This window comes from Harpia harpyja, chromosome 20 (assembly GCF_026419915.1).
Source record: "Harpia harpyja isolate bHarHar1 chromosome 20, bHarHar1 primary haplotype, whole genome shotgun sequence".
NCBI classification, from domain to species: Eukaryota; Metazoa; Chordata; class Aves; order Accipitriformes; family Accipitridae; genus Harpia; species Harpia harpyja.
In genome coordinates, this window is record NC_068959.1 from 7,410,971 (window position 1) to 7,423,439 (window position 12,469).

Below are 12,469 nucleotides of genomic sequence, written 5' to 3' on the forward strand. Positions count from 1 at the left end.
CAGACAGCTGGGCAAAGCACCTGCAAAGTGACCGTCTCCCATGGGACCTGCCCAGGGCTCTGCAGCCAGGAGCGACCCTGTGCAGGATCTGACCCTGCAGCCTGCGTCTGGAGCACAGCAGGTCCGGCAAGGGGCTGTTAACAGGGGGACCTCACAGCTTAACCAGAGCTCTTGCAACATGAATATTTTTAGCCTGCGCAAATGGCAGTGTTTATTTTCTACTGTTGTGCCTTTTCACCTTTCCCAGGAATTTTATTGCTTGTGAAAGCAAGGGCCTTAGAGCTGCTGAAGTGACCCTGCCTGCCTCCATCACTCCAGCTCCATCTGCCCATGCATTACCCATCCGATATCCCCCAACAAGTCCATTTACAGTGAGGTGACAGGCTGTGACTGGCAGAGGCACCTCAGCTTACCTTGGACCAGAATCTTCCCTGGGGCTGGGATGCCCGTGTTACAACTTGAACGCATGCATGAGGTTGGGGATGCGTGTGCAATCCCCCTCATTGGGATGGGATGAAACAGAGGAACATTGCAAGCTTGTTTATTGTCAGTGTTTCAAATCAGTATTTTTTATTACAGAGACTCATCAGGTTGCTCACACTGTGGCAGGAATTTAATAACATAAGGCACAGGGAACATTCAGAGGTAAAAAAAAAAAGAGTTCTCAGCCTGTGAGATTTAACCATACCTTTGCTCCTGTCAGGACCCTCTCTATAAAGCAAAATCCAAATACCTTCTCCCTTCCCTCCTGCCCATTCCTTAAACCCCAATATCCACAACAGGAAAAAAATATTACAGCCTTTCCCTCGAGCGTGTGGCAAGCATGCCTCTTTCTGAGCAGAAATGTCCCTTCCAAGCCTGACACAGCTTCCCTGGGAAAGCAGGGCTGGAATTTAAGCATGACCAAGGCAGAGGTGGGAAGTGCTCAAGGGCACTGTGATTTGGGGAGAGCCAAGAGCTTTATCTCAGCTACGGCAGACTCACAACAGCAAGGTCAGCCACGCGTACCCCGGGGGAACAGGCGGCCGCACCCGATCTCCCTTTGCAGCACAGAAAACACAACAGCAGTATGGTCATTGAGTAATGGTAAAGCACGTAGCACTTTCAAACCTTTATTTTTTGAGGGGATTTTACAGGATGGGATGCGTTTCTTTTTATTTGTTTTAATTTTTGTGCGCTTTCCTATTTGTTGGTTTGATTAGCCCTTTTTTTTGTGCCCAATGATTGTTAAATTCAAGCCCTGGGAATGAAAAAAAAAAAAAGGAACACGAAATCCTGCCACTCTATGTCTTTCTCACCCCTCTCCATACCCCTATCATGAGCTGGGTGACCACAATGTCACCCCCAGCTGCTCTGCTCGAAAAGCCCAATCCTTCTACATCCTCTGGCTCTGCCTTCCCTTTCTGGTGGTCTGTAACTGGGGGCGGTGAATCAGCTGAGAGGTCTTTGTGTCTACGCTGACGTGTCCAAGAATGTGTTGTTAGTAAGAAGTTAAGAGAAGTCGATCCGAGAGCGGATACCGAGATGGAGCGGATATTTAGGACAGGAATAGGGTCGGTCAATGGTAAAGACACGTCGGAGAGAGAAAGGGCTGGTAAGAGCGTGTAGAATCAGCCAAGTGAGTAATCTAGTGGTAATAGATCAGGCTATGAACGAGGACTGTTATTTCTCTTAGCACCGTTACTACATATGTTTAGATCTATATTAGCACCTTGTTCCCAGGGAAAAAACAAAACAAAACAAAAGCAGTTTAAAAACCAAAGGAAGTGGGAAGGTTAAAACAAGACAAAGTTGGCAGCAGAGAAGGAAGCTGGGCGTTTAGATCACAAGATCCTTGTCTATGTCCTCTGTGGAAGGAAAAGAGAGAGATGAGATTAGGAGGCGGATGCTGCCAGGGTCCCACTGCTCCTGCAATCCCCCTTCCCCGCTCTCCCCTGCTTTTCCCTCCCCAGGACAGGCTGTTAGGCACTGCTTCATCCCGAGTGGGGACTTTGGGGGTGCTTTTCGGTGTCCCCTCCACCCCCATTCCTTCCCTACTCGGTACTTACGCTCCTTAATGCCAAAGCAGCTGGCCCACTCCTCCAGGGCGATGTACTTGTCGTTGTCCAGATCGCAAGCCTCGAAGAAGCGGGTGGTGCAGTGCTCCATGGGGATGAGGGGGGCACGAAGGGGGGCCAGCTCGGTGTGGGACAGGTACCTGCCGAGGTGACCGCACGGTCAGCGCGCTGCCCGCCAGCGCCAGCCGCCCTCCCACGCGAGGGGAGATGCTCTGCCGGGTACGGGGGCCAGCGCAGAGCAAGATGCTGGCCCCAGGTCTCCGTTTGGTTTGACTGCTGTCCCAGTGCCCTCCCAGTATCCACTTCTGAGTGTCATGAAGGTCAAGGACCGGTGTCCGCTTTTGCAACCGGCTGTGCTAGTCACAAAATAGCCAGCAGCTGGGGGTCCTCGCCAGCTGCCCCCACCCCATGGGTCTGTGTGTGTGATCGCTCTTGCGCCCATCTCCAGCTCGCAGCTAAGCCAGCAGCTGCTATTTCAGCTGTTGAAGTTATCCCGGGGCCTTTGGACTAAGATATTTTAGGGAACTATCATACGACAGTAAATCTGAGAAGACAGAAACTCCACACCCTAGGGAGACGGGAGCAGCTGGGGCTGGGGGAGGCCCCTCTTTCTGCAGAAGAGCTGTTTGCGGAAGGCAAAACTGCCTCTACCCCAGCCCGGTTTGCCCCAGCCCCTGCCAGTTGTGTGTAGGGGTTGTCCCTCCATGGGGCTTTGCCTGTGCCTCTGCCATCAGCCATCCACTTGTGTCACATCTCCAGCCTGCCTTGACACCTTCTGCCACCAAATCACACTGGTCCTTGGGCAGGAAAGGGTCTTTCGCCCGGGCTCCCATCCTGCTCTGCTGACACTCACCCATCGATAGGGTGCTGGTCCAGCTGCCCGAATTGCCAGTGCACGGGGAAGATGTACATGTTGTAGTTCTTCTCGAAGTCACGGGCCAGCAGCTCCACGGTGTGGTCACCGGCCTCCAGGCGCTTCTCGTTCTCGTGGATCTTCTTCACCTGTCACAGGAGAGGCCGGGGAGACCTTGTCAGCAGGCAGATGGGGTGCAAGGGGGGACCCTGGGAGGGCCTTTACATGGGGTGCCCACAGGTCATTCTGGATGGGCTCCCCATGTGTGCTGGTCTGTTGGTGGGGTGAGCTCCCAGGCTCCCTTCCCAATCCCTCACCTTGAGCTTCTGCTTCTCAGTCAGCAGGTTGTTGTCCTCATCGCGCTCATACAGGGTGATCAGCACATTCTTGAGCCAGTCCCGCATGCGCAGGGGGAACTCAGTCAGCTCTGTGTCCAGGCAGGCGGGGATGACTGGAAGCCATACACGGTGGTCACTGCAGCGTCTGGACACGCAGCCCCAGATCCTGGACACGCAGCCCCAGTGCCCTCCCACCTCAGCCCTGAGCCTGCCTGGACCTTTGCTCTCCCTCAGCCCATGGGCAAGGGGGCTTTGCTCAGGTTAAGGGTCCCCTTGTCTAAGGGAATGGCTCCACTTACATTTGCAAGGCCCAATGTAGTCCAGGTGCAGCTTGTGTCCCTTCTTGGTTCCCTCCAAGGTGCACTTGGTGGCAAAGAAATGGCAGGAGGAGTCGTAGGTCTTGTTGTCAGTGCCGCAGACCTGCACAGGATGGGGAGATGCTGCGTGAGAGGCAGCGAAGCCCAGCCTTGCTGGGGAGTCAGCAGGGAAAGCCTCCAAATAAGATATTTAACTTGTTTCCCTGGGGTGGACAACGGCTCCTTGGTTACCACTGGCTGAGGCCAGATGGGGACCTGCCACCCTGACTCTGACTGTCTTCCCCATCATGTCTGGTGATGTCCATGTGGGGTCCCTCCCCGCTCCGGTCCACCAAGCAGCTTCTGCCCTCACCTTCTCGAAGACGCCGGCAGTGGCTGGGCAGCTGGAGGGGTCCTGGCACACACACATGGGCGAGTTGTTGTCATCCACCTCGCACACCTTGCCATGCTTGCAGTGGTGGTTCTGGCAGGGGTCTGGGAGAGGGCAGGGAGCAAAGTCACAGCCTGCCCCATCCTCACCTCCCACAAGCTGCCCGGGGCATCTCAGCACAGAGGGAAGACAGAGACTTCACCAGGGAGAGCCCAGAGCATCTCTTCTTGCACTAGGAAGATGTGAGGGTTTCCAGAAGTCCACATTAGCCCTCGGGCTAATCCTGGACTCCTTTCTGTAGCCACACAATGCAATGGCCTTTCTGTTGCAAAAAAGGGCTTACAGAGAATCCAGTGCTGGAAAGAGGCCATGCACCTCTTTTGCTCTTAAGTGTGCATCTAGGTTGGCATCATCCCTGTGCTACAGCCCTTCCCAAAGAAGTCCCTCATTGTTCGGGGTGTCTAAATCTCCCCCACCTAGGGAAAGAAAGATGTGTCTGCCTGCTGGAGGGCAAGGGAAGGGCAACTTACTCTCTGCGACAATCTCCTCTACATCCTCAGTGGGTTCCTCGAACTCTCCCACCTCCACCTGGACAGGGTTAGCCCCCACGGGCTCCTGCGAAAGAGGGCAGTGTTTCTGGTGGGGGTGCACAAAGAGCTCGGCCCCAGAGATGCTATTCCCAGAGCGGTAGGTGCTGCAAGGGATGGGTGACGAGGAGGAGCAGAGTCACCTACCTCTGTGGTGGGATCTTCGATGACCTCCGTCTCATCGGGCAGAGCCTCCTGCTGCAGGGCAAAAGGACCATGAGCTGGGGTCCATGGGGAGGATGGTCCCAAGGAGGGGTGACCCGCTGGGACAAGCAGTAGGGCCACCCTCAGGTTTCCTTTCTCCCTGCTGCCCCCCCATCCATCAGGGCTTTATTCATTATTAAAAAAAATCCCCATCAGATACATTGGATGGACAACCCTGAAAGCAGAGAGGGTCTGTTGTCTCCCGTACTTACCGGAGCTGCCAGGGCTTTGCCTGCCAGGCAGAGAAGGAAAAAAATCCAGACCCTCATCTTTCAGCAAACCCTGAATAAAAGAGAGGAAAAGGAGGGATGAGGAAGGAGGCCGCTATGTGCTCCTCGGCTCCAGGCTGAGCTCACGGCTGGCAGGCAGACACTTAGAAAAGAGCGTTCTCTTCGTTTCCTGCCTTGTCTGTTCAATCTTACAGACCCACATGCTGGCTTTTCTAGCCAAAACCTTAAACCAAATCATGTTTCCAAGACAAATTCTTTTGATTTTGCAAAATGGGATGGTGGGGGTTTTAGGTTTCTGTTGCTTTCCTGGATAGCTTTAGAAAAAATGGAGTCAAAATGGCAGCTCCCCTTGCCTTCACAGGAGTTTTTTTGGACCAAAAGAAAATTTTTTCATGTTAAAAGCCCCTGATATGAGCCCCAGATATAAGCAATGAAACTCTCTACTGTTTTATTTGTCAATCAGAGGAAAAATGAAAGTGGAGGAAGGAAAGAGAGAACAGAGAGACAGGGAGATGGGACACTTGAGAATTAAATCCTTTAGAAAACTCCTTCCCACATGGACACAGACATCTCTAGGGCTATCAGGGACCAATCCCCCACCCCAAGCAACCCCAAACGTTGGGATCTCTACTGTAGTTTTTCCTTTTCCTGCTCAGGCCCGAGGGTCCCCCAGCTGGGTCTGAGGGATCCAAGACGCTTTGGGGTTGTGTCCTGCCAGGAGCTGAGCTCCAGGAGGATGAGCCCTTTGCACCCTCCCGGTTCGGGCTGTTGCAGGGACTCTGTAGGATGAGCGAGCCAGGCAGCCCAGCTAACACCGGCCGCGATGCGAGCCAGAAGGAGAGCGCAGCTGGTGAAATCGCCCTGTCCTTGTCCCCCCCTGGTTCCTGTTTGGCAGGATTGAGCCCCTCTGTGTGAGGGCAGAGAGGAGCTCAGCTGGCCGCTTAATATGCTGGTGGCATCCCACTCCTGACAGCCGGGAATGCCTGCTCCCTTCCGCCTGCTGGGAGAGCGAAACACCCCCGGTTTGTCTTCTGCCAGCGAGGGGACTTGTCCCCCTGCCAAGGCTTCCGCTGCCTCCCTTCCGCTCGCCCTCCTCCGCTCCACCTGCGGGACTGGGGCATTGCAGCCCACTGGCTCCCTGGGGCTGGGTGGATGGATGGATGGCTTTGCTGGGACAGAAAGTGTTGGACAAGGTGTCGTCTTCTCTCTTAGCGAGCATGGATGGATATCTAATTTGCCAGTGCATCCTTTCCCTTCCTCCCCATGCACGGAAGCTCTCTGGGTATAAATCCATGCCAATGCTGTGCTGCCAGGGCACCAGCCAGGCTGGGCTGTGCTTCCTAATTTAGCAAGGTTTGACCACGCAGAGGCTGAAATCCTCCTTCCAGTCTCAGCACCTCACCCAGCCTTGGCGGGGTGTCTGTGCAAAATAGGTGTCAGGGCATGGAGGGCAGATTCCAAGGGACATTGGAGGGCTGGGAGCACGGGGTAGTGGGGATGGCTGCTGTGGTGGGACGGAGGACCTGTGGGGAGAGGGGCTGTGCGTGGGGGTAGATGAGCCCGTTTGCCCTGGCGAGGCTGCAGCTGAGCAGCTCCCTCCTCTCCTGCTCAGTACATGCCGTCCCTTCCCCTCATCTGTATTTGCTCTGGAGGCTGCTGAGAGCTCTCCCGGCATTTGCCAGGAGACATCACTGGTTCTTCACTTCTGGAGGGGTGGTTTGGGGGGGAGGTGGAAAAGTACTGTTGAATCTGGCCATGTCTTCCCTTGCTGCCATCCCCTGGCTTGTCAAGGCTCCTCCTGGGCTTCTCCCAAGGGGCTTGTTTGCTTTGGAAGATGCTCTGACGTTCAGTGATGCTTGTTGGGCAGAAACACGGCAGTGCCCAGCCTGGAGCAGAGGACAGTGGATGTACACGTGGAAGATGGCATTAAGGGAAATGCAACCCCAGACCAAGGCCATCTCAGATCATTTCCCCAAGCCCCCCCAAAACCCCTGAATTTCAAAGTCTGGGCATGCAGTAAGCTGGGGTCAGGGAATTACATGCTTGCTAGGAGCCAGCAGACAGTCAGAGCTGCCAGTGTTGTGTTTGGAGGAAGAAGGAGCACGAAAGAGTCTGAGCAAACAAGCTCTGTAGACCTGTCTCACCCTGGAGATGGGAAAACAAGTTTATTTGAAAAGCAACATCCTCCTGGAAGCAGAGCCTGTGCACAGAGGACATTGCAGCATCTGTGAGCCCCTGGCTCTTTTGCAAAGGCATGGTCTTTCCTGAATGTCTGGTGGCCAAAAGTCCTGAAATAATGGCTCAGGAGCCCTGTGCACAGAGCTGCTCTGGCAACAGACCCTAGTCCATGGTGCAAGTCTCCCTCCTTGTGGACCTACCATGGTCCTGCTGTCCAAGAGGATGCTCTTTGGAGCTGGCAGCTAGGCCATACCATGAGCTCAGCATCCATCCTGCAGCTGGAGGGGCTTGGGGGGATCCCTGCAAGGGATCCTGCGCTGGGAATGCCTGGCACAGCTCTGCAAGAGCCCCACGGAGGGCAGAGGGCAGCATGAGGGACAGAGCAATGGGGTGCAGCAGGGAGTCATTTTGGACAGAGGAAAACAGGACTGGGAAAGAGATTTTAGCAAGCAGGGGCTTACACCCTTCTGTGTCCTAATGGAATCAACAGAAGCCAGCACTTTGCAAGATGCTGGAAACCAGCACATCGTGGGCACAGAGAGGGCTGCTGAATATAAAATAAGAGAAGCCTCCATGGTCACCACCCCCTCCTCAGGCCTGCCCTCCTGACTGCTGATGATGGAGAAGACAGCCTGGCACCCACGGGCTGCAGGACCCATGGCCTGCACTGCCTTTCTAATGCTTGACCCCACTTGCACCCTAAGTGGGGAATCCAGCTCCCAGTCACTGTGTAAACAGTCTTGTGGCTCCCATAAACCCCTCACAACGGTTCACCTTTCTAACACGGCCCAGGCTATCCCTCAGTGCCAGCTGCTCATTGCATTTTGCAGACATGACCCTAACAAGAAAGCCATGGGGTATAGAGAGGTCTGAGGCTGACCCTCAGCACCTCCATAAATTCAAAGCAGGCTACTCAGGCAAACGCTTTACCACCCTCTCCCCAATCCTGTAGCACCATCATCAGTTTCTTCTGCTGGGGAAAATACCCCACAGTGATGCATAGAGGAGAGTCTGCGCCACTGGGTTCTGTTGGTCCTTCTTGTCTCCTCCTGCCCAGCCTGGGAGCCTTTGTGGGCTGGGGGAGGACAAGGACCAGGTGGGTGCCGCCTCCGGAGGAGGCTCCGTGGGTGGTGGACCGTGGCCCATGTGGCGTTGGCCCTGGCCAGGGTTGCATAAGCCCTTTGGGATGCCACGTTAGCGTGGGGAGGAGTCTGGCAACTTTGACAACTCCTCCCTGAGGCCACTGGGATAACCCCGGCTGCCTCCACCGCTAACCCAGGCGAGGGGCCCCGCTGCCAACCCCCATTGCCAGCAGTGGAGAGCAGGAGTGGGTAATCGTTGGGCAAAAACCGTCTCATGTCTCGGCTCCCCACCTGCACCCCAGCCCGGCCACGCGGGAGGCAGCCAGCCCGAGCGGCAGGGTCTCCCGCACCCATCCTCCATTTGCTCCTTGCTCTTCCAAGGCTTTGCAGAGTCTGACATGCCCCAGCACCTCAGACTGAACGTAAAGGCAGGACCGACCCAGAAACAGCTTCTGCCTACAAACCCCACCGTGGGCCATAATTTTCAAGGTGCAGATGGGTGACCAAGTGTGGCCACCACAGAGACAGAGCGTGAGGGCCGCGACCCCGCTGCCTGGCCCTGACCTCCCTATGCAAGCAAGACCCTCTAAGCTTTACTCAGCCAGCCGCTCCCAAGCTAAAATTCAATTTGAAGTCAGAGTTGTTTGCGTGAGTCCCCATAAAGCTCCCTGCTGAACAGGTCCTTGCGTGTCCGGGCCGTGCTGCTGAGGGTGCCGGCTCACCCAGAGGTGCTGCAGCTGCACTGGGTCCCAGGGGAGCAGGGCAGGAGCAGAGGACTGGGCAGAAGCCAGCCTGGCTCCCGCCACCTGCGCAGTCCCCTCGCATGCAGCGTGCAGGCTCAGAAAGCCAAGCTAGGTTTAGATAGAAGTGAAATTCCCTTTAACTCATGCACACGCTTACACACTCCAAGTAAAACACAGGAAAAAAAAATCTATCCACCACACCTGTCTATGCAGAGTCACTAAAGACAGGTCTACGCCACAATGCTGTATTAACCCATTTCCCTTGCAGGGAGTTGAGCAGCTCTGCGCTTATAAATGCTTCACATCTTACAGGGCTTACTGATATAAAGGAAAGAGCCCATATGCCACTATAGTTGTGGGCTGGCTTGAAGCTGTCATAGTTTGTCTAGGTTGCAAATTGCATCCATAATGGGAAACAATTAAATTAGTACCAAGAAAAGTGCGTGGATGAGACCTGGGCTGCAAGCAGCGGTTCACCGATGAGCCCTTTGCAGACCTCAGTCAGAAGGACAGGCGATACAGCATTTTGCTGTCCTGTCTGAACTTTTTCTTTTGTTTGGGCTGGACGCAGGCCAGTGCCAAAAGCAGCCCAGATACTTCTGTGCCAGGTGCAAGTGGTCCCTCTGGCTCCCGGGGGATACAGCGAGTTGATCTTGCACAGCTTCACAAAGGAGGGAGAGAAGAAACTGTCCGCTAAATATTCTGCAAAAATGCAAACCATCTTCAAAGCATTCCCTGGACTGGCCCTGCCACAGCCGCTCCAGTGATAACAGCCCCGACATCGCTCTGACCAGAGGACCCAGAAAGGGTTTCCATGGGAGCCGACATTCCTCTGGGGCTGAGTCATGGAAGAGCAGAGGACTGTGGAAGGAGTGGCTTGCAAAAAAGTCTGAAAAGTTTATTTCTCCTCTTCCCCCTCCCAACACCGCCCGCATCCCTGCTCCTGCCTATGTGGCAGACAATAGCTTGGCTTTAACTGCTGCGCAGAACGCAACAGCCTTTTATTTCCACTTAAAACTCGCCTGATCGACCCTAACAAACGGCTGCGATTTACTTTTGTCCTTTTGGAGGGTTGCTGCGTTTTTGGGCTGTTTCAAGTTGGTGGTAACTGAAGGCTCGGAGTACCGGCGACCTTCCCGGTGCCCCTGATTTCACTCCAACTTGAAACTGTTGCCTTTCGGTTTGGGTGGGAATTCAGCCCCCATCCTGTTAAGTTTCCTTTTCTTGGCTGGATGCGGCAGAGTGGAGCTTTCTTAGAGGAGGGACACAAAGAGCAGAGTTAGACTGCCACGCACGTCACCGTCACGGGAAGGACAGCGGCTGCCTTTAAAGGAAACGAGCCCTCGGCTCTTCTGCGTGGACCTAAAATTGTGCCTGACCGAGCCCAAGTTCTTAAAACTCTAAAAAAAAAAACCAAAAAAGAGCTTTATTCCTCCTCTCCTGCAACCTCCGTCTCTCTTAACAGTTGATCAGCTGGATCAGCAAACCAGGGCAACAGGACTTGAAATGGTTTCAAAGTCTGCTTGGAACAAAAAGCTGAGTGTCTTTTTTTTTTTTTTAGGAGAAATAAGAGCGGCTGTACTGAAAAAATAAAAACGCTGAGATGAAGTCGACAGCTCTTTTGTTCTTCCTCTAGATATTCTGGTGAGTAAAACATCACCTGCCAGCGCACCTCGGGCTGGGTGTAATCGGGACTGGTTTGTAACTAGATCTGATTTGCTCTGCAGATTGGTTTGATGTGCCCAGACTTTGGTCTCACTCATCTCGCTAAGGAAATACCCCACAACAGAAAACCCAGAGGGGAAAAAGGGAGGAGGTGAGAAAAATTAGGCCAGGTTAAACTTTTAGGGTCAGATGCCACCAAAGTGTTAAAGCCAGTAATCTGGCAGCAAAATACAGTAACAGACTCAGTTTAGGAGCGGAGATGCTGCAAAGAGGAGAAAGAGAAGTCAGGAGGGGTCTCTAAATGCATCACTCGGGGTGGGGAGCGTCCACCTTCCCACCCTAAGCGATGCACTGCCCAGCACCGGCCGCACCCCACGGACCAGGGACCCCCCCGAGTGGGGCTAACGGGACCCCCACGCCGGGAGAAATAGCACAGCAAAGGGAAACGCGAAGGTCTCGGGCCATACCTCGCAGTCCCGGCAGCAGGGCTGAGGAAACTTCAGGAGCTTCGACAGGCTGGAGGAATCTGCAGGTTTTAGAAGGAGGCAGGAGGAAGCCAAAGGGTGGGCTGGGTTTCCCGCTGCCTCTCCTCCTCCTCCTCCTCGCTATCTTTCCAAATCGGTCTCTTCCTCTCCCTCGCTCCCCAGTGGGCAGTCCCACCCGCCCGAAAGACAGGCTGAGGCACAGCCTGGGTCCAAAGGATAGACCAGAGAAATCAAGCGGGGCTGGAGATCAAGGGGGTCTCTCGCAGGGACGGATCAGCCCCCAGCGCGACCTTCCCAGCAGAGTCATTGTCGCAGCAGTTGCCTGCACTGCTGCAATGAGTTTGTCAGTTCTCTGGCTCTCTTGGACTAACAGCACGGGGGGAGCAGGGAGGAATACCATCTCTCTGCTTGGTTTGTGCAACTCCTAGCACCTTGGTCTACTGCAATTAAAACGTTAAATGCTGTCATTTCACAATGGGGTAGTTCAGTCCCTGAGCTGGTGTTTCCCGTCCTCAGGGAGATGCAGAGGAAGGCAAGAGAGTCCTTACTTCTCCATCCTCTCTCCTAACACTGCTGCCATCTGGGACTGCCTTGCGGGGAGGGCGAGGAAAGAATGATCCGGAGAATGTGGAGAGTTATGACATGTCTAAAATATGCTCCAAGTAGGCAGAGAAATGCTGGGCTGGTAGATGTGACCCTCAGCAAATTGGTCTCTCTGCTGCAGTTATCGTTCTGCAGATCTGGACTGATTGAGCAAAACTCGCCGTCGAAATTGCCGATCAGTTGAATCTGATGGTCTTTTCAGACATCACTAAATATTTTGACCTTACAGATCGTAACTCAGCTGAGGCAGCTGCCCAGCCAGAAGCAGCCAGACAGCAAAGCTGTTTGGAGTTCACTTTCCCCATCTGTTCCTCTCTATGCTCAGGGTGAAAACCCAGCTCCTCTCTCCTTGCATCTCACCATGACTGAGAGGATTTGAGGTTCATCTGCTCCCCTGGTGGAACCAGACAGCACGCCTTTGTGCACCAGCATGGTCACGGCACTGCATTGCAAAGTAAAACCAGCAGCCAAAAGGAGAGGCTTGTCAAATTGCTGGAATTTAGGCGTCCCTGAAGAGTGTCTCCATGACATGCAGGGCTGTCCTGAGCACTGCAGATAGTCCAGCTCTTTGAAGCTTGTGATCCAGCTGTGGTACCGACCCTCACCCCATCCAGGGCGATGCAAGGTTGCTCTCCAGGGGCTGCTGGAAAGATGGTGGCTCGTGTAGCCAGCAGGACTGAGAACAAGTCATTTGGGCACCAGCAGTCTGATTGCAGATGCTGGGTGAAGGACACCCAAGACCATAACAAAATGCAAC

General features: G+C 54.2%; 1 protein-coding gene across 1 annotated transcript; it reads right to left on the minus strand.

Annotated features, from left to right (window-relative positions):
• Positions 1 to 525: 525 nt before the first annotated feature.
• Positions 526 to 11,283, minus strand: SPARC (secreted protein acidic and cysteine rich). Its single transcript, XM_052771953.1, has 10 exons — positions 11,092 to 11,283; positions 4,939 to 5,008; positions 4,670 to 4,720; positions 4,466 to 4,550; positions 3,918 to 4,039; positions 3,548 to 3,668; positions 3,228 to 3,361; positions 2,911 to 3,059; positions 2,049 to 2,197; positions 526 to 1,847 (listed from the first exon to the last, which is right to left on the minus strand). The coding sequence occupies exons 2-10, from the start codon at positions 4,993 to 4,995 to the stop codon at positions 1,819 to 1,821; spliced, it is 897 nt and encodes a 298-aa protein (XP_052627913.1). The 5' UTR covers positions 4,996 to 5,008; positions 11,092 to 11,283; the 3' UTR covers positions 526 to 1,818.
• Between the last annotated feature and the right edge of the window lie 1,186 nt (positions 11,284 to 12,469).